Below are 22,773 nucleotides of genomic sequence, written 5' to 3'. Positions count from 1 at the left end.
GATGCTTTGTCACATCTAATCAAATGGTGAGACTATTCAAATGACCATGACACATTATTTTTTACAATCACATCTAATTTACATGCTACCATATTTAGTTCAAATGTAGTGGACCCATAAAACACTGCACAAAGGTCAAAAAACACCTTACCTTCGTTTAATTTCCAGTCAAAACAGGCATTATGTTATTTGTTAAGTGTCAGGAAAAGTGCAGAAAATGTAAGATTAACACAAATTACATAAAAGCATTAAAAACTAAATCATAATTGTATATCATAACAGCGGTCAAAAGAAGAGTCAATGGAAGCCATGACTGAACTGAGAACAGCTCATTATTGAGTAACCAGGAGAAAATGGGTACATGACAACACACTGACACTGGGGTGGACCAACAGCCACCAGCTAAAAACTTGCATAAACAAATAACTTGTACTTGCTGTTTTGACTGGAAATTTAATTTGCAAAAGGGTGGCCTCTCACTGGCACCGTGCTGTAATTAATTTAATGTTCATTTAATTAGAGAACATGGAGATGAACAACACTGAAAGATAGCTACTAAACACCAGAGCAGCTGTCTTGAGCTTATTTAGTGCTCATTGCTTTATGGTATATGAGTTCAGATTCTTCTCTCTCTGAGTGAAATTTCCATCAGTGATATCATATTTAAGTGAGTGCAGGCCTACAGGGTCATACAAAAAAACAGGCAAGGCACTACAATCACATGAGAGAACACCAGGCTATTGTTAGAGCTACACTGAAGAATAGCATGGAGTCACTTAAACTGAGGCATTGCCGATGAAATTGTCAGCATGTGATGGCTCAAATAGCTAAAAAGAGGCACTAAGCTAAAGCTGCTCACTTTGTGCAGTAGTATGGCACTTTGCTCTGGCCCTGGTCTGCTATATGGAATCAGTTTGCTTCTTAAGCCAGTTGGAATATGGATCCATGGGTATGTCTTTACTTATTTTACTTGATCTTTCCCTACTTTTTACTACTATCTTGCTTTAGGCAGGTAAACAGGGCTTCATTGTGCTTAAACGCCTTAAGAAGCTGCTTCTGCTTGGTTAGTGTTCAGCCTAACTCTAGTTAAGGTTGGCATCAGTTCACAGACCTCAGCTAGCTGTTCAGTGTTTTTATTGCCTTTCACAGCTGTTAGTCTTGCCAGGCCGTTTAGGGCACCGCCATTTAGTCTGAAGTGACTGGCAATGATAGTTTAATCCGTTTTATAGTGGCACTTAATTTAGTAGACAGTGCTCCTATGCATGTCAATAATGGCATAGTTAATTTTCACTGAATGTATTAGTGAAGTAAATAATGACTCATTTCCTGCAAAATGTTCACTTAATATCTCAAAAATAAACTACAAAATGACTTAGTATCCTGATGATTTATGTCAAAATGACTTGGTGCCATAAAAGAATAAGTTACAGTGACTAAATAATGAATTAGTATCTCGAAGTAACTACTACTTTTTTTCTATACTTTTTATAGAATTACTTTCTTAAAAAGTGAATAACTCATTGTTAAAATAAATGTCAGAACTAATAACTTCAAATGTCAAACGCAGTGAAATAATAAATCAATATTTTTGCAAAAATAAGTCATTTTCTGACATACTGCTGCCAGAAACTAAGTGATCGATTCAATTTCTCGTGTACCTGGTGCAAACGGGCTTCCACAGATAACAGATTGAACGTTTTCACAGCAGTCACCAAAAACCAATAAGTTTGATTTTTGAAGGAACAGTTTGGTGAAACGTCCAATAAAACGCCCCGAGAATAACCAGTCACTGCACGGTTGGTGGCCAGCGCTTGATTTCGTGTGTTCTGTTTTGCTGTGGAGCTATAAGGCTAATGTAAAATACATTGGAGGTCTTTTGGGTGGCATAGACGGTTATACTCACAGTACTTGTACTACTTCTATAGCGAACGATGCACTTTTGACAGGAAGCATGTCCTCTGGGGGAAGAAGAAAGTGCACCTATGTACATTTGATTTTCCTTTAAGCCAGTTGAATATGGATCCTGACTTTGGTTGCGTCCAAATCCTCATACTACTCTACCAAACAATAGCTACATAATCTACTACGCTGATGAATGGACTGCTAATTCTGACATGCGGTTCAGTGCGTTGTTCTTTCACTTTTTGTTTAGTTTCACACCTGCATTGAGATAAACGTGAGCTTTTGAAATTCTTTTTAGTCCATACCACAAAAAATAACCCAGGCTCAGTGAATGACAGCGGACAGTGAGTGCTGTGCGTGTGGGGTCAATCAGTCAGCCGCTTGGAGCAGAAGAGCAGAAGTGAGAGACTCGAGCCAAAGTCTGTTGACAGCTAGCAGACAGCACGGCTCTCTGCTGAAGTTCGTCCTGCTTCAAAACCAGGAAAACAAGGCTTGTGTATCCTAAATCTTCAACGCATGCGTTCGCTGAACAGTACCGAGATCGATGCTGAGCATCCGTCGATTTATTTCAATGCCACGAAGTTAAGAGACGGGACGGAACAATGCTAGCTGGCTAGCCAAGCTAAGCTAGCTAACATAGTTCTCTTTAACCAGCTGATTTTGTAGGTTAGCTTGTTTGTTATTTATTTGGCGACTGGCTCTCTTTTCTCTTTTCACGCTGAGGTGGATTAGGTTAGTAACGTCTCCCTGCTCGTGGACGTGAAGAGGAATCGAAATTTCTTCCAGTCTTTGCCGGACATCTAAATATGGAATCGTTTGAAAGTGGTAAGACACACAGATAAGCTAACCTAGCTAACTTAGCCAAGTATTTGCCCGTCGGCTAACTCTCGCTAGCTGATAACGATAACCTGCACTCTCTGCAGCTGTGTTCAAAGTTTTGAGGTTTTTCAGGTACAGCTGTGGATAGCTAGATTGCTAGCTAGTTTACGGACATTATGAACATTTCCAGTGAATTTAAGCTATTCAGACTGATTTCCACGCAACGCTTGTAATCCTCTCTTTAGCCGAGCTAATTATAACGGCCACCGTTAACGCGCAGCTAGCCGTGTTGTCAAACTGTCATTCAGGGAAGTCTCAACAACAAAAACATGATTGCAGGTTTGAAGACAGTCCAGATTTTCCCTTCCTGCAGTTCAGCAAAGCATTACGCAAAGCTTTGTAATGAAAGCCCACTCAACAGTGTCATTGGAGGACTTGCCTCTTTTTAGTCTTTTAAATGACTTTGACTAAAGCGTAGCGTTTGCCTTGTTCTCGTCAGCAAGTGAGCAACTACTACCAGCCGTTTATTGCATAGCTTTCTTTTTCCTTTATCACAAAATACAAACAGCTGCTTCTGCTAAAGGTGTTGCAGTTGTTTTATTGCCTTTCACAACTGATAGTTTTGCTAGTTAGTGTCTAGGACCTCCAACTTCATTCGATCTCAATTTAATTTTAGGGTGGTTCTTAATTTAGACTGCGCTCCTAGACAGGTGAATATAAAGGACTCTGCCGTGTAGGAGCACTGGCTCGTAGAGACAGGCTCTGGTAGTCTTGTATTAGTGAAGGTAGCTCAGATGAATTAACTGACCTATTAATAAACCTTTGCGAGCCTGAAGTTAGAACCTCGTCAGCAGAAAATTGCTTTTGATTGGTATAAAACAAAGGAGCTCAGTGCGGTAGTGGTAGGCTTAGTGATGTTAAAGGGGAATTCCACTGTTTTTTTTTTGTTTTGTTTTGTTTTTTTTCTTCAAAAGTGTCACACAGTTCAGTTTTTATGGTGTAAACAAAGCCAGTCAAAGTGGTTTGATGTGAAATTGTGCATTAGAGAAACTTAAGAGATTCAGATTTCTTTACAGCAGTCGTTGGGATGTCTACAACGCAAAATACAACCATTTTATTTACTATCTAAACCATTTTCTGAGTTTTTGTTTGCAATGTTGATGATGGTAAATCTGATCCAAATGATTCTTTGGGGAGTATTTTGCTTCAAAATGCCCTGCACTTACCCCTGTGCCATTAACATATATGTATATGTATATGTTGAAGGCCAAAACCTTCTCAAAACCCTAATAAAACAATGTCTTTGATATCAGTCAGTGTATTTCTGACCATTTCATGTAATAACATTCTGTTGTAGCTTTCAGAGGTGTTAAACATTTCGGGCATCTGGTTCCTGTCACCACCACTGTCAACAGTTCTGCACAGAGCATTTCACATCTAACCACCCTGAACGAGTATTTTTACTTCATAACCAGTTAATTATGAAGACGGAAGAACTTTGTAAGGAATAGCTTGAATTTCCCTTTATGTTTTTCAGCATTTGCCAGCAGGTGAGGGCATCTTTATAGGGTGTATTTGTGCATAGAACTATTGCGGAGTTTATGGTTCAGGCAGAAATGATTTGTAAATTTACTTAGGAGATAAGAGATTGAACCGCAGCACGTTTCAGAAGCAAAGAATGTTATGTCCTGGAAGCCTTGACAATGAGACAGCACATGGCTGTTAGCTGATATACTAGTAATGTTTGCTCAAACATCAGATTATGGTCTGTTTTCTTCTTAAACATAAGAATAAGGAACTTAGATGTGCAGGATAGATTAATAAATAGCTGTGCAATAGAAACTCAAAGAAGGTTTATTGCTTTTACTTATATCTGTAGAGATAATGTAGATTATCACAAAAAAGTACATTCTCATTGTCAAGAAAAGTGTATTTCATAGACTGTCAGCAGCCTCTGTCAGAGGAGGAAATGAAACAAGGAAGACTGTGGTCAGTTTATTTTAGAAGGATGTTGGTAACATGTCTGCTGTAGTCGTTCAACTGAAGTAGGCCTAGTGTGCCCAATGTTTCCGTAATGTTTTTGCTGAAGATGTCAGTATATCTTGCATTAATTTAACATTTACATTGAATGGTTTATTGGTGCCATTAACAAATTGTTCGCATCACTCATAACCCTCTCTTGTTTAGGCCTAAGTGTAGGCTGAAGTCAAAATCATGTGCTTTCACAGAACACTTTTTTTTATTTTTTATTTTTTTAGCTTGGCTGACATCAGCTCACATGTCAACAGAAAATAACCTAATATCACCAACAAAAGTGCTGTTGTTCCTTGCACAAGGGCTTAACTTTGACATTTTATTTATCTATAATCTTTACTGACAGAGCGAGCCCCACTCCCCAGGAACATGATTGAGAACAGCATGTTTGAGGAGGAGCCAGATGTGGTGGATTTGGCGAAGGAGTCCCCATCCTATCCAATCGATTCAGATGACGTGGTCTATGAGCCACGCAGTTCCAGGTTGTTGGTACGAGGCCTTGGGGAGAATGACCTGGACGAAGAAGAGGAGGATTACGAGTCCTCCGCAAGGCTTCTTGGAATGTCCTTCATGAACCGTAGCTCCAGCCAGCGCAGCGCCGCCGCCTCCTCCTACACCCGTCAGCAGCCCTCCAACTCCTGCTCCGTGCCTTCTGCAAAGAAAATGGTGGTGGGGATCTTGGTCCTAGTCATCATTGCCTTTGTTGCCATGTTCATCTACTTCGTGCCACGTTGTACCTTCTCCAAGGATGGCTGTCAAAAGACCAACTCCTCCATTGAACAGCTTTATCCCAAAGCATCAAATGGAGAACTTTTCCCATGGACAGGGCTGAGGCTTCCCGCCAGCGTGCATCCAGTTCATTATGAAATCTCACTCCAGCCGAACCTGACTGCCATGACCTTCCAAGGGAGCGTGGCCATCAGCATGGTGGTCTTGCAGGAAACCAATAAGATTGTTTTGCACAGCTATGATATGAAGATCATCAACAGTACTTTCCAGGATGAAAAGGTGAACATCTTGGAGTACAAGCCCTGGCAGCAGATCGCCATCAAGGTTTCAAAGGAACTCAAAAAGGGAGAAATATATGTCTTGAAAATTCACTATTCTGCAAACCTCTCCAACAGCTACGATGGCTTATATAACAGCTCTTACATTGACACAAATGGGAAAAGAAGGTAGAACCATCTCAGTTGGCTTTTCTGTGAATGATATTTTCAGTGTTTTTCAATTTAACTTAATTTAATTCACAGGCTGAATATTCAGAATATTTCATTATGATTTACTATAATTATGTACAATGTTTAATTGAGTATAGATTATATACATATTTAAAATTATTATTTTAAAACATGCTTTATCTGTTTTTCCTTTCTCTCTCTCGCAGAGTTTTGGCTGCTACTCAGTTTGAGCCCTTGGCTGCCCGCAAAGCTTTCCCTTGTTTTGATGAACCCGCCTTTAAAGCCAGTTTTGTAATTAAGATAACGAGAGAAGCCGAATACATCAGCCTTTCAAACATGCCTAAGGTAATAATCCCTGTTCAGTAAAATAGCACTGTTTGTTGTATAAGCATGTTGAGGTACATCATTCTTTCTAATGACACTGAAGTGCTTTACATAATGATAAAAGAACAGATACATAAACTAAGATCTACTGCACTGTACAAAAGTAAGAGACCACGCTTTCCTTTATTTAATTCCAGTCAAAACGACCTTTAATTACAAGAAATATACATTTTTTCAGTTAAAGAAAAAACAGGACGCATATACTTAAATACAGCAAAGCTGCCAACACTAAGTATAGTATAATATCTGATAGTACTTAATTTGTCCACTCTTTACCTTTGCGCACCCTACTGCCACTTCAGCTCTTTCATCCCCCCAATCTTACAACCAATGAATTACAGCTGTGTCTTCCCAACAAAATCTATTCCCAAAGGAGTCAATGATATTGTGTTCCCTTTCAAAGAAACACTAACATTCATACAAACACCTACTCAAACCTACCATAGCTGCTTTGTAAATTTCTTTCTCATGTACATTAGGGTTGGGCAGTATGTAACAAAACAATCATATTACAATACTTTTCACCATACACAGTATGTATCACTAAACTTTTGACACACAGACAAAATGCACTAGTAGTGCCAGATTTATAAACTGCCAGTAAATCCATCAGTTCAATCATTACTACTCAACATTTTACATACATGCGGCACTAAATCCACTTAAACAGAACTAATGGCTCCCGAGTGGTGCAGCTGTCTAAGCATTGACCTTGTTATCAGGAGATTGCGAGTTCGATCCCTGGTGATCCTACAGCCATCTGTGGCCGGGAGTCCAAAAGAGCACAGTTGGCTTCACTCTCTCTGGATGGGTAGGATGCCCCCCACACTCTCAACATGATGCTAGTCAGTGCAGGCGTCTGTTAGCTAACCTAACATAACTGACAGTTGGTGTTCAGCTGTCCAATGATGTTGCGTTAGAGGCAGTTTGAAAAGATGCAGGTCTTGGAGGAAGCCTGTGTTAGCCATCGCCCTCCCAGTGCTGGTGATAGCATGTGGTTGTAGGAGTCCTAACTAGTGGGTGTAATTGGATATGAGAAAATTGGGAAGAAAATTGGAAGAAAGAAAAAAAAAACAGGACCAATTAAGCTCTTTTTGTAATGAAACATGCAGTTTGTCAAGTGATCTTCAAGTAGACTACTGAGAATCACTCAGAATGCTCAGACATGCATATTATGTATCTCAGTGACAAAATAGATGATAAAATATCATCATATTGCCCACCTCTTATGTGTGTTTAAAATGGCTAAGGGAGGTTTTTCTGAGAACAGTAGTGATAAGATAATCCACTTTTATAAGGAAAAGGAAGGTCAATAGAAAAAAAAGTGGGGGGAAAAAACAGGAGTTTCTAATATTGGAGTTTCTAAACAGTGAAACTGGTCATCTACTGGAGGGGTGGAAAAATATCCCTGCAGATTTCTTTAAAAAACTGAAAGCTAGGTCTTTTGAAAATAAGGGAATCAATAAGAAATGCAAAAAGGCAAATGGTGGACAAACTGAATAACAAAATAGATATTATATTTAGTTGCTGAGGCTTCTTTTCCTGATGCTGAAAAATGACTAATTTGTAGTCAATGGCCATTTTGACTGGAAAATAACTAAATGAAGGGTGGTCTCAGACATTTATACAGTACTGTATATGTTGTGAATTCCAATGTAGTGAATATACTGTGGTGTGTAAGAAGATCTGAGTATATGTTTTATTTTTCCAGGTTAAAACTACTCCGTTAGGCGACGGGCTTTTTGAAGATGAGTTTGAGAAAAGCGTTAATATGAGCACCTATCTTGTGGCATTTGTCGTGGCCAACCTCAGCAGTGTCAGTAAGAATGTCTCAAACACTCTGGTATGTGTGATCTTACTTTTGTCTAAATACTTAACCTACATACACCTACCTCCCACCCACACCTCTCTCCCATAAGTCATTAAGGTGACCAGCATTTTAACGGTCTGCACTGAAGGGCTGAAGTGACCAAAATAGCTGAACTTTTTTTTACACTTATTCATCACCATCTTTACAAAAATGTGTGTCTCCAAGAGTGGTAAAATAGTAGAATGGAAAACATACTGCATTTTAATGTACCGTAAGTTTTATTCAAAGTAATTTTGGACCTTTTGTATTGCTTCGTTTGTAAAATTCCTTGCATAATGTGAAGATTTTAAAACACTGATAAGTTCTGATAAGACAGGGTCATTAGGTTTCATGTTTTTAAAATATAACTCTAAAAAAATACATACGGTCTCATTCGTTGCAGTGTTGTGTGTTGTTTTGCAGTTTTCTTATTCTTAAATTGATGCATCCTTTTGTAGTTATTCTTCTGTTGGCAAGTCATGGAGTTTCCTCTTAGTTTTTTCATAGCCTCACATTCTCCACAGGTCTCTGTATATGCGGTTCCAGATAAGAAGGACCAAACTCATTATGCGCTGGAGACCGTTGCCAAGCTGTTGGAGTTCTACAACCGTTTCTTTGAAATCACATACCCTTTGAGCAAATTGGGTGAGACACGCCTCATGTTACAGTAACTCCACAAATAGGAATACATGTGGAGTTGTGAACCTGTGATAATATCATTACTTGTAACCAATTTTGAGTTAGTTAGATTTATTTTTATCTACTTTTATTACATAGTATGACTCCTATTTATCAATAGACTTAGTAGGCATTCCAGACTTCTTGGCTGGAGCCATGGAGAACTGGGGACTCATCACATTCCGGGAGACGACTCTGCTCATAGGCGACCATTCCTCCCCCATAGATAAGCAACTAGTGACCTCCGTCATCGCCCATGAACTTGCGCATCAGGTACAAGTCCACTGTAAAACCTTCTCACCCTAATAAAATGTCTTTTGAAATCACAGTTTTAGCTGTGTTTATCTACAAAACATTTTAGAGGTGTTAGTTTGTTAATAATTTTATTTATTTAGCTGCTGATATAGAAAAGAACATTTAAAATAGGTTCCCATATGAATGTTATGTATTAAAATCTGTTTTGTTTTAGTGGTTTGGGAACCTAGTCACCATGCGCTGGTGGAATGATCTTTGGCTGAATGAAGGCTTTGCAACCTACATGCAGTACATGTCTATTGAGGAAGTGTTCCCAGAGCTTGATATTGTGAGTGAGTTTGTAATTCCAAAAAGTCCATTTACCATTTCTTATTGAGTTTTAGAAAGTATTAATGAAGCAATGTGTTAAACATGTATTAAAGCATGTATTAAAGTTACTGTGACTATTTTATTTTTATTTTTTGGAGTATCTAAAATATTGGGCATATTACTGTTACACGTTGTCTCGCGTGGCTTATTGTTTTTATAAGTATTATAATATGCTAACATTCATTAAAATTTTTCAAACAGTATTTATCATTTATAATAATCACAAACACATTTTATTTCTAGAAATATAGTTCGTTTAGTTCATCTGTTTCTGCCAAACAGCTATCAGCTGCTGAAGGAGGACAAGAATGATCAGTCGCACACCATTAAATATTGCAGCTGTATCACTAACTTTTAGTTGTTTGTCAAATAATAATAACAGTATCACAGCAGTGTTTAATGCAGGAAGAGCACTTATAGGTACTTTTTACTCACCAAATTACCACTGCATCTACAACCCCAATTCCAATGAAGTTGGGACATTGTGTAAAACATAAATAAAAACAGAATACAATGATTTGTAAATCCTTTTCAACAAACCCAGATTCTTACTTCATCTGTCAAAACACTGAGTGATCTCTGAGAGGATAACTTTCACAACACCGTGACTTTTAGCAATTTGACACATTAATGCAGAATTCAGTTAATGGGAGTTGTACGGGTACAATTATCAGGTATTTTACAATGGCATTAATTGCGGTTTTGTCAATCAGATTGTAAGAATGGAGCATCTGTTTTGTATTAGGCCTTTGGCTTGCCAATAAACATGGTGGTTTAGGATAAATGCTTCTCACAAACAATGTTTTGAGTTTGAAGGACTGCCCTTTCCATTTGATTAGCACTCATAGTGTGAAAGGAAGGCTAGATGGATGTTGTCAGTGAAGAAGCTTTGACCAAGCTAAAATTTTATCTCTAAATCTGTGCAGTTGCAAGTTTCATTTTACACTGCTACCTCATTTTCAGGACAATGAATTCCTGAGTGTCCGTTTCAAAGCCTTAGCTAAAGATGCGCTGAATTCATCCCATCCATTGTCTACTAAAGTCTACACTCCAGAAGAGGTGGCAGAGATGTTTGACTCTGTGTCTTATGAGAAGGTGCGATTTTGTTTTTCCAGGCTCATTTCTTCTGTTGTTCCTCAGCCCACCAAACACAATGCTAATCTTTTCATCTCTGTTTCCCCCTCAGGGTGCCTCCATTTTGCTCATGCTCAAAGCAACACTCAGTAAGGTAGCATTCAGGAAAGGTGTAATCGAGTATTTGAAAAGGTACAGGGGCCTAAACACGCAGAGTGAAGATCTGTGGATGAGTCTTTCACAAGTAAGATCTCTGGCTGTGAGGAAGTGCTAAATTCAAGCAATCAAGTTGATACTCGTTAGTCATATTTGATGTCTTTTTACAGGTAACAAACCCACACACTGATGTAGCTGAGATGATGAACACTTGGACTGTTCAGAAAGGCTTTCCACTGGTCACTGTGAACAGAACAGGCATACAAGTGAACCTGATGCAAGAACATTTCGTCCTGAATGCCGACAATGCCACAGATCACAGGTATCCATTTTTTGCCTGAGAGTTAAGGTGACATCGTAAAACATGTTGCGGTGAAAACGCGACGAGCTCTGTATATACTGGGAATGGGAGGGAAAAAGATCAGAATATAATTATATGTTGGAATATTTTCTCATTATTACAATTGGGATTGCGTGTGAAATGTTAATAAAAACAGAAGCAATAATTAGTAAAGTGACCTGTATTCATTTGAAAACATAGCAAAAACATTGTTTTGCCCTATAACAATTACAGTTTTTGTAAATTGATACCTGCAAGATATTCCAAAAAATTTGGGACTTAAGGATGTTTTAGTACAGTCCTAACTTGCATTTATACATACAGTGACAAACAGTGCTTATTGAACACGGTATGCAAAAGTATTTCTGACCCCATTCAGTGATCTTCATCACAGAAGCATGCACGTTTTAATAAGCGATCAAAGCGTGTTCTGTTGTTTTTCAGCCTTGAACAGAGATTTGTTTGTAAACTCCCTGAATCTCTTGATTATATTATGTGCTATAGTTGGTGAAATACATCAAATTTAGTCACATGTTGAGTAATTGTTGGATGATTTGCTGACGTGGCGAGCTTTGACCCTTCCTTGTTCATAAAGGACTAGACCTTTCCTGGGAGCTCCTTTATACACAAGCATGGTTGCGTCACCTGTTTATGATTTTTTTTTTTTTTTTTCGCAATGTTCCTAACCTTAAATTGCCCCCTTCATACTTTTTTGAGCACGTTACCAGCATCAGATCAAAAATATGTGTTTGTTTACGAGTAAATGGTTAAGTTGTCATTGTACTGTTTTGTTTTAGATTTATAAATCCCTTCTTTCTATTTTTATTTGCATTTCACATCCTGTCCCAACTTTTTTGGGATTGGGATTTGTAGGTTAGGTTTGAATATTTCTTGAGTCTGTGTTGTGAAATGTTACTGCCATTTTTGTTTCTCTGTTTTCTTTTTTCATACCATTTGAAAATAAGAACTGCTGTTTACACTGTATGAATATTTCATGTGGAATGAACCACTAAAAAAAAGGTTCAAACCTTAGGTTGAGGCATAAAATCTCTTGGAAACGTTGGAAATTTGTAGGTTTTGTTATGACAGTGCTAATATGTATGTAGGATTATAATCTGATTGTCGTTCAATTTAAGATCAGTCTTTTTCTTTTGATTGATTGTGCTTAGAGCCTTAAAACCTATAATGGCCTTTAGAGGGTCAAAAAGTCAAACAAGCTCTGTTTGGTGAAAATCACCATGGAAGAACCTAACATGTCAAATCCAAATCTAATAAGAGGCAGTCAAAGTCAGCTGAGATTGAACTCAAACATATCTTTGTTCTCCTCACAGCAACCTGTGGCACATTCCCCTCACTTATGTCAGTGACATTTGTAACAACTCCAGCTCTTGTAAGCAAGTGTTTCTCTTCAAGGATAAAACAGGTAAATAGAAGACATGTTGTTAACAGTTTTGTTTTTGTCGCCTGGATACAATTTGTTCAGGACAGAGCTGGTAAACAAAACTGAATATTACAGGCCTGAGATGCAGCAAAACACATTAGAAATAGTTTGATATTAAGTTTGTTTTTTCTAATGACTTTTAATTTGTTACAGCCACTATTGAGGTTTCAGAGAAAGTGAAATGGCTGAAGTTTAACTACAGGAGTGATGGTTTCTACATAGTGGATTATGGAGAACAGGGCTGGAGGGCTTTGATTATAGCCTTGAAGGAAAATGTGAATGTTCTTCCTCATGAGGACAGGGCAGCTCTCATCAATAACATCTTTGCTCTATCAAGGTAGGTTGTTTTTGTTTAGTTTAAGGAATCTTTTTGATGAGACAGCAAATCCTAAACATGCAGTCACAAAGATATAAATGTAGTTTTTCTTTTAAAGGTAACTCATCTTCAAACATCAGGTTCAGAGCTTGTGGAAACGAAAGAATTTAAAATCCAGACTCTAAACAGACGTTTCTCAAAGGGTTCAGTCTGTGTGTTTTTGTTGTTGTAGGTCAGACAGGGTGTCCTTCAGACAGGTTTTAAATCTGTTGGTATACTTAAAGAATGAGACAGAAACGGCGCCCCTGACTGAAGCCCTGACTCAGCTCAACCACATCTTCATGCTGCTAGACAAGAGATCTGATTTGTTATTGGTGTCCAGGATGACGGTAGGTTCTACCATCATTAAACGTCTTTAGCCAGTCTGTAGCAATAAGTTTTAATTTTGAATAAGTATGAATTTTTGTTGCAGCTGACCGTTTGCAAAACTCACATGTTCTGCCTCCTTTAGTTACTATTGCTATGTCACAGAACCACAAAGGAAAATGTAGAAAAACAGAGAACATGAAAATGTCTTTCATTCCAAAATAAACTGGCTTTATAAAGTGTTTTATGTATACACACATGTTTAATACCTAGTAAAATATAAATGTAGGTCCATTCAAAGCAAAAACTAAAGGACAGTGTAGACTTTAATGAAACCAGGGAAATCCTTCATTCTCTGAACATTATGCAGCAGATTTTCATGGCTAATAAGTAGGTCAGAATGACAGGGGCTACCGCTTTCCGATGAGCTACACTGAAGCTCACCTCAGTGTTGTTCTATAACTTTGCTTATCCTTAGACATTGTAATAAAATAGGTAATAACAAATACTGTAGCCTGGATAAAGTTTAGCTTACCTTTGATCCTGTTAAAAGTCTTGCTATTGAGCTGCAAATGTGGTTTTTATTCTTACACTTAGTCTAATCAATAATGTTGCAGCTTGGGAAATGCAATAACAAGGACACGTGTCATTGATGTGAAGTACTAGCACTCAGCCATTTCATCTAACACAAGGTTTTCACTCTAGATGCGAGATTGCCACTAGCTCCCCTTTGTGGACAAACTTATAAAATACGAGTGAGTGAATTTCAAGCCATGTCCGTGAGGTGTTTCACGTCTACAAACAGCACCACCATCTAGATGATCAGGATAGCATGTGTCTGAATTGTGCTTTTCCCAGCAATACCTTCTTCTATCTACACAGTTTTAGCCATGATTTTTCACTTGCCAACAGTTTGCCCCAGATCAGAGGTAAGTTGGCATTCATTCAGGGCTCACAAATCTGCTCTTACTTGTGTGAATAGACTCGCTGATGCCTTGCAGAGACCCAAAGGATATCGAGAAGGGTTAAACATCTTTAACCTGCTCGTCCAAATTCTGTATTGTGAAAAGTGTTGTGAACAGGCTGTGACTGGCAATGAGCATGACTACGAGCTACAGCCAGTGAGAGCAAGACATGGGTGGGAGGAAACCCAGGGGAGGTGTTGTATGTGCATGGTATCACATCATTCCCTGTGTATTCATGACGAACTACAGTTTGGAGAGCAGACAGACATGTTGGTGATCTCTCTTGGTAAAAGATCCTGTAATGTGTGACCCCCCTGTCGCTGATCAGAACCACGAGGACTTCAAAATTCTCCATCACAAGTCAGCAAGTGATGTAGTGTGAAAAGTATAGCAATCTGACTACTTTGAATGTTGTGTATTGTGGCCGTGGCTTAATTTACTCCCAGTGACATTTGAGTTTCAGCACTTTGAAATGATTGTGATTATTTGACAAACATGTCATTTTGTTTTTTGCAGCAAGCCACTTTTAAAGAAAGGAGACATTTTTGCTCAGACATTATTTGTTTCGTTTTCTTTCCCACAGACATACATTTTTACGGTTTTTGGTGATCTGATGGACAGCCAGTCTTGGGAAGAGGAGAGCTCTGTGTCTAAGCAAGCACTTAGATCAGCCCTACTCGAGACAGCCTGCCACCTGGGCAGGCCTAATTGCACAAATCAGGCAAACAGACTCTTTGTTCAATGGAGAACTTCCAACAAAACTGAACAGTAAGTCTGAGGAGTTCATTTTTCCCACTTCACTGATAAATTGTATCATTAGCTCAAGACTCTGATGCTGCAGCTATTTAAAATCACAGCATGATGAGACAAAATTAGGCACAGGGTTTTCTAGGCTAGCTGTTGAATGATTCTGGTAATCTGTGCAAATTTTACAGTGGGGCTATTAAAGGATGGACATGTTAAAAGCATACATCATGGCATATACTATTGTTTGAGACAACACTCTTGAATCAAGAAGTACAGGGTGTTAAGCAACACATTTAATGTCAAATAAAGCACTTATCAATAAAAATAATAATTTTAAAGCTTTTAATATTACATGAAGTAATCAAAATGATGGTCTCGTGCTGGATGTAAATGTTTATCCAATTAACAGTTAACCAACAACAACAACTGTTTAACCAGTAGTTTAGTTTTAAAAAGTTAGTTTAATTTAGTTGTTTTTGATAAACAAGAGATAGTTTAATTTAATATTGATATTTTGAGAATTTAATCCCAGATAGAAAGCTATGATTTAGATACAGCTGTGTAATTTGTTCTTTTTTCCACAGTATTCCTGGAGACCTCCTGAAAACGGTTCTGTCTGTGGCAGCCCAAACTGAGAAAGGTTGGCAGGTGTTACTCGATACTTACAAACACTCCATCTATGACTCGGAGAAACGCAAGACACTGCAGGCCTTGGCTAGCACACAGGATGTGCGAAAAATTGTGTGGTAAGGCTTTGGTCTAAACTGTAAACCTGTAGCAGATTTCAGAGGCTCTTGGACAATTTATGTTTCCGTTACAACTGAATCTTTTGTCTCTTTTAGGATCCTTAAAGCTGCTCTTGATGGAAGCGAAATTCAGACTCCTGAACTTCCTCTTGTGATTAGCACAGTGTGTAGACATTCTGCAGGCTACCTCCATGCCTGGGATTTTGTAAAGGAGAACTGGGACAAACTTACACAAAAGTAAGTGATTGCAGTACTTTAACTTCTATGTATGCAAGGAACACTTTGTTCAGCACATGTTGTGCATCACTGTGTTTCCATTCAAAGGGTTTCTCTTTTAAAAATGATGTAGACCATGCAAACAGATATTGTTGGTAATATTTCATGAATGTTGACAAAAGATTTTTCCATTCAGCTTTGGTTAGAAATGGTTTGGTGATGGCGGAATTGTTGTAAAAACCTGTGGTGAAAAAGATTTTTTTGTTTCCAGGAAATACAATGCCTTTACAGCTAAATGTAGTGTCATGTGATATTTCTGTTGCAATAGTCAGGGAAAGCATGGTGAAGGGGAATAGTTGGAGGAGAAGTGTTTTTAGAAGAAATGCTGCCACTTTTCAGCTCTTACAGAGAGGCATGCCCAGAAAAGGTCTTTCCAAATGGAAAGTGCATCAACAGCTGTATATGGCGGAGAAACTTAATCTCTTGGGTGATGGTACCGATTCCAATCAATTTTCCTTATCACTGGATTTTGGGAAATTGGGGATGCCAGATATGCACTACTTGGAACAAACATGAAATTATAGGTGGAAACATGCTAAACATAGATTTTTTTTTTATCGATAAAGAAACATTTTTTTATTAGTCTTTTATTTTTTTATTAGACATTTTTATTATTAGTTTTATTAGTAAAGGCCTATATATTTCTAACACACTTGTTCACATTTCTGTTTAAGATTTTCCATTGGAAGTTTTCCCTTGCAAAGCATCATCATGTCCACAACCAGTCAGTTCTCGACAAAGACACATCTTGATGAGGTGGGTTCTGAAAGCCGATCAGATCGTTATTAAACTTTCACTACTTTTATTGTGACCGGACAGAATGTACACAGTTCTCCATTTTCCCCAGATATAGTTGATCAGACACCAGACATATCTTGGCTAAAGTTTGTGTCTTTAATTTTGCACTGAATGTAGCTAATCATTAATGACAGCTTATAACCATTACAAAAGTGCACAGGTATTCAAGGGGGTGCCAAAATCACTATTTATTCAGGTACCCGATTCTTTTTTTTTTTTGTGCTCTGTGATGAAGATAAACACATCATCTCACAGGTCTGGTCTCACTTCATTTCGTCCTGAGGGTCTCAGGAGCTCAGAAATTAAGGACAATAATTAATCTTGCAGCAAAGAAAAGATGCCCAGTTTCTGGTTCATGCAGTTCAGTAGGTTTAAAAGACCAACATCCTGGGGACCTTTTAAAGAGGTTGAACAGTTATCTGTAGCTAATGTAGCTTATTGCACTATAAATGTTTTTACAATTATTTTTTATTTCAAGTATTTATGTAATATTTCAAGGTCTGCATCAAAGTGCAGTTTCAGCATATGTTGAATAAACATTGGCCAGTTTGGGTCAAAGCAAAATGTTATTTAAAAATGAAATAGAAATGTAGGTGTTCTCTGGCTCTGTCTGTTATGTTACTCACCGAACCAAAAACCTGCCCATTTCTGTGGGCTTTTTTTTTTTTTTTTTGAATAATAAAACCAAGTTTTGAAGTTCATTCCTCTGCATTATGCTAATTGCACAACACTAAGCCTTTAATCTAAAAGGGCTGGATGCAGCTGTACATCCAGAGCTTTAGAAATCCTTTTTTTTCTTTTCTCCATGGTCAACCCTTACAAGCTCTTGAACTGTTGGTGTACATTTGGATAAGGGGAAAAATATGCCTGTTTATATTTATTTCTTTTGAAATACCATGATTTTATTATTCCTCAGGTTGAGAGGTTCTTTGGCTCTCTGAAGGAGAGAGGATCTAAAATGAGGAGCGTTCAGGAGGCCATCGAGACCATCAAGCTGAACATACAATGGATGGACAGGAACCTGGTCACACTTTGGAAATGGCTGTAGTCTCAAGGGCCTGCAGCCGTCTCACTGTTGCACACTCCCCCTCTCCCCCCCTCAGGTGATGTGGCCGAGTACCTGTGAGTGACGTTACCGTAACACACAGCCTGAGCCATACGTGTACAGATATGGGCCATGGACAGGGACGAATCGGGGGTACTTTTATTAGTATTTTTATTGTTATTTTTAATAGAGCTTACCGCTTTTGTTGTTCTGTTTATTATACCCTCCTGTTCTGTTTTTTTTTTTCTTTTCTTTTCTTTTTGTGGACTAAACTGACTAGCTGGCTAGATTCTCGATTGTCTCTTGAAAACAAATGTATCAGAAGAAATCAACTCATGAAGCAAATGTGGTTATGGTTTAGAATGTTATGTGTAGTTATCAGCACTGTGTTGTTTATGGGCTTCCTGTATTGTGGGTAACGACATTGTGCCTGTTTTTGCCTTCAAGCATTGCTTGTGGCTTCAGGTCACACGGGAAACTTGCTGCTTTTGGGGTGGCTTCATGATGGCCCATCTCTGCACATTTGTGGCTCTGGCCTATGAACCTGTTTGCACTATTAGGAGTTCCAGCTTGCTCAGGGCTACTCTGGCTGGTTATGAATGATGACGCGTTAGAACTCATTTGCTTCCCACTGCAATAGCTACAGACCAAACCTCTCCGCAGTATCTCTTCAACATGCCTTTTGCCTATGTTGCCAAAAAGCTTGTCAATTAAGGAAAGGTGAATTTGATTTGTGAAATCCTGCGATGGCGATGGCTGAGAAGTATAACAATAGAACTCCTTTTTGTGTTGATGGTCGTGCACCTGTGGTGCTAAGATAGCGTATCTGTCTGGATATGTGCAGACAATCAGTTTTTTAAGTCATTTGCAAAGCCTCTCATTTATATGAGTTGCTTTTTTTCCCCTTTATGTACAATTTGAAAAGTGCATAGTCATCTGGAACTTGCAACGCCTGTAGCCGGGACTGTGTAAATACTCTTGCCTTAGCAGTTTTCCATACAAGCCTCATCCTTTGCTTTGAGTCTGAAAGTTTGTTTTAGTTTGCCGATGTATATATAGTGTTTTATATTTTTGTGCAGACTTGCACAAAGCAAAGTCAGAAGCTTTTTTTTGCCTTGATAAAGTTTATGCTAAAGCTTAGGATTTAAGTGTGGGTTTTTATTTTGTTTTCAGTGTTGCTGTGCACATTGTGGAAGACATTGAAAGTATCTAATTATAATATTAGCTTAAAATGCATCAGGAAAAATGTTGAAGGCTACACAGAGTAGACTTTGGAATTATTGGTACCTATTAATATATATGAAGAAAACATATTTAATGTTCATACATCAAGGGAATCATAATTTTTCCAAACATTTGAATGTTTTTTTTTTTGGAATCAAGGCATTGTAAACATGTGCCAAAATTATTGAGACCCATTTAAATGCTCAAAAATCTGTCTTGGCTGAAGATGAAAATGACATTGAGCCAGAATGCCCTTCAGATTTTTTTTGTTAATTTTAATGAATTATTACTTAAAGGCCTTTTATAATGATAGTAAACAAATGTCATTACATCTAAAAATATATACAGTCCATGTATGAACTAAGCTGCAAAACGGCCCATTTTGTATTCTTTGTGGTTGTTGTGCCAGAAGCCTGAGCAGATTTACATATTCCCATCCATTGCTGTTGAAGTGATGAGGAATGTTGTTATTACTGTCTATAACATAACTTTGAGTCAAAGATGTGGAGGGAAATAACTAAACTGTTAGGAAGCAAAAGAATCATCCCTGGCTTTTAAAGGACTCAGACAGACGGGCAGTGTTTGCACAAGGCAATGGCAGGCACCTCCCTGGTGACATGAGGTTCGAAATGATCATCCATCCATCCATCCATCCATTTTCTAAGCCGCTTCTCCATCAGGGTCGCGGGGGGGTGCTGGAGCCTATCCCAGCATTCTTCGGGTGGAAATGATCATGTAAAAATTAATTTCTTTGTATAAGTGCATAATGAGATCACTGTTACATTCTTTTCCCTCTTCATATTCGTCAAGGGGTGCCAGTAATTCTGTAGTTTGAAACTGAAGATGAAGAGATCTCCAGGGCTTAGTCTTAGACAGACTACTCCTGTTAAATGTAATAGTAACAATGCAAATTGCTAACTACTGTTAATGAGATGGAGCAGTTTGAATGCACCGGTATGAAGATGCTGAAACAATGTCATCATGGTACTCTGTAATTATTGTATAGGAACACGTTGTTTTATTGCACCTGATAACATGTAGACCTGAGATGGTACTTAAATTGTGCTAATGCCAAGTTAGAGATGCAGTTACTTTTCCTGCTGAATGTATAAACAGTTCTCATTTTGTGTGGGAATACATCAGTGGCTTTATGATTGTTACTCCGTTGCATCTGATGTAGGGGTGCACCAATACCACCAATGCTAATAATTTACTGCAGGCAAAATCGGTAGCTGCGCAGTTACAGTGTCAAATGCCAGGAATACTTTTATTTGTTCTTATGCTGTTCATAAATGCTGCCTTTATGTGCTATCACAGTTACCGTAAACAAGTTCTTGGCCTACAAATGTAAGTCCTCTTAACTCTTAATTGAAGGCTGCTGCATGTAAAAGAATTCAGTTTCTCAGAAGTCATGGTTGGAGTTGGTACTCACATCTCTGATCTTTGTATGGCAAGTCACAGAATTTGATTTAAAGACCTACTTTTTCAAAATGTCTCCATAATATAATGGCTAAATCAATCAGTTTGATGGTTTGATGTGAAATTCTCCATTTTACAGACACTTGCCAAGTCAGAATTGTTTGCAGTGGTGTTGTATGTTTTTTTTTTTTTTTTTTTTTTTAATCCACTCATTGTGGGGAGGTTCATGCATGACATTGAAGGCAAACAGGCCCCAAAGGAAACATATATTTAGATTTACAATTATTTCACCAAAATCAACATTACATGTAAAAACTCAGAAGTCATTTAGGTTCTTCAGTGGTTTTGCATAGTAAATAAAATGGCTATTAATACATTATTGACATCTCAACACCTGGTCTCCATCACCACTGTGAAGAAATCTCAGTCAGACATTTCTCTGCAATGAACCAGTCACATCAAACCACTCTGAATGACTTTTATAGCTTGATGATTGAATTATTCAGAATTTTTGGAAAATTGTGAAATTCCCTTTAACTACTAAGAGCACTGTAGAGTTTGAAAACATTGTTAAAACACCTTTATCTAACAGAAAACCCAATGATGTTTTATCAAGTGAAAGGGAGTATGCTTACTCTTCAATGTGTGTGCCACAGTTTTGACTTTGTCGTCAGGATTGTTTCATTTGGTACACTTGTGGTCCTACAGGCCTCATTTGTATGTGCCTGCGAGGCTATAGCATATCCCCTTGGTCGTTTTGCTGTTAGAAAGGGCACTTGCAAGTGCCCTCTGTGTACCCTTAGTTCGGCCTTTTGCAAGGACTGCACTGAGACTCCTCAGCGGCCTCTTACCAAAATTCCATGAGCTACAAGCTCGGACTGTTCAGAGCAGATGGGTTTGTTTACAGCTGTCTGACTAACATTGTAAAGAAGATGGTTCTACCTTGTCACTGAACTGCAGTATGGTTGTAGTTCATATTGAGCTGTTGAGTAGTATTGGTGCACCATCATTTCCAATTCAAACCATACAAAATGAGACCGATTTTAAATAAGGGTTTATGTACAATACTTCTTACTGTATTTCCATGACTATTAAGATGACCTTGTTACAGCCTTTATACAGCGAGACATCCACACCTGTTGGTTTGTGGGGTTTTATTTTGTGCATCATCCAGGTTTATGGCTGATTTTTTTAACTTTTTTTTTTTGTTGTTGTTCCTTCTCTGTGAAAATGTCAGGTAGAGCTAAGAAAGAAGCTGACGTCATTTTCTTACGTCCCAGATTCGTATTGTTTTTCTTCTGTTCTTGCTGCACCGTTAAAGGTAATTGAATAAGAAACAGGCAAACAGAAGCCAGCATCAGCCTCAAGGGCTGAGAGACGTATGTGTGTTTGCCATTAGCTCCTGTTCCAATGATAAGCTCTTCAGCACTTTCAAATGTTCATGTACAGCTGTTAAACGAATGTATATTGATTTTCCTTTTCACTTGCTCTTATAGATGGAAATACACATTTGTCCACTGTTATAGATTCTTTTTTTTTATCATTTCATTTTTGAGCAAAGATGCTAAGGCTGTCATCTGTTCAAATTCTTTTAGATGCTGTTGGAATGCAGTGCTTATCTTGCCTCATTGGGAAATATTTTATTTAACTCTTTCTCTCTACACTCCTGTCCTCTCCCTCCCTCCTTCTCCAATATTTTATTTTGCGCAAAAGCTTTACACTGGACTTCACCCATAACATTCAGAGGTTATATAAATGAACATATATATATATATATGATACTGTTGAACTGTCTCTTTAAAAGAAAAGGAAAAAACAAATAAATTGCCTTTACAATGCCTCTGATGTTTTTCTCTTGTCCTTTGTATTGTCTAATTGTGGTCAGTCCCACTAGATGGCACTGTTCTTCTTTATATGATAAACTGACCTGTGGTCTCACAAATGAAAAGGGAAGCTGCCTCTTTATTTTCATATGTACACTGCTCAACACATCCTAGATCTGAATGAATGAAATATTCTCATTGAATACTTTGTTCTGTACAAAGTTGAATGTGCTGACAACAAAATCGCACAAAAATCAATGGAAACCAAATTTATTAACCAATGGAGGCCTGGATTTGGAGTCACACAAAATTAAAGTGGAAAAACACACTACAGGCTGATCCAACTTTGATGTGTTATCCTTAAAACATGTCAAAACGAGGCTCAGCATTGTGTGTGGCCTCCACGTGCCTGTTTGACCTCCCTACAACGCCTGGGCGTGCTCCTGATGAGGTGGCGGATGGTCTCCTGAGGGATGTCCTCCCAGCCCCGGTACTAAAGCATCCGCCAACTCCTGGACAGTCTGTGGTGCAACGTGGCGATGGTGGATGGAGCGAGACATGATGTCCCA

The 22,773-nt window shown here is 38.3% G+C and overlaps 1 protein-coding gene across 1 annotated transcript; it reads left to right on the top strand.

Annotated features, from left to right (window-relative positions):
- The first annotated feature begins 1,947 nt into the window (after nucleotides 1-1,947).
- LOC108423643 (leucyl/cystinyl aminopeptidase) lies at nucleotides 1,948-22,329 on the top strand. Its single transcript, XM_017691078.2, has 18 exons — nucleotides 1,948-2,727; nucleotides 5,102-5,930; nucleotides 6,140-6,278; nucleotides 8,029-8,160; nucleotides 8,691-8,811; nucleotides 8,966-9,117; nucleotides 9,314-9,427; nucleotides 10,432-10,563; nucleotides 10,655-10,786; nucleotides 10,869-11,020; nucleotides 12,370-12,461; nucleotides 12,633-12,816; nucleotides 13,028-13,184; nucleotides 14,710-14,894; nucleotides 15,458-15,619; nucleotides 15,716-15,856; nucleotides 16,570-16,651; nucleotides 17,610-22,329. Exons 1-18 carry the CDS (start codon nucleotides 2,709-2,711, stop codon nucleotides 17,739-17,741), a joined length of 3,057 nt encoding a protein of 1,018 aa, XP_017546567.1. The 5' UTR covers nucleotides 1,948-2,708; the 3' UTR covers nucleotides 17,742-22,329.
- Nucleotides 22,330-22,773: the final 444 nt, after the last annotated feature.

Source organism: Pygocentrus nattereri, chromosome 20 (genome assembly GCF_015220715.1).
Source record: "Pygocentrus nattereri isolate fPygNat1 chromosome 20, fPygNat1.pri, whole genome shotgun sequence".
Lineage (NCBI taxonomy): Eukaryota > Metazoa > Chordata > Actinopteri > Characiformes > Serrasalmidae > Pygocentrus > Pygocentrus nattereri.
This window is presented reverse-complemented; position numbering and strand designations above follow the sequence as displayed.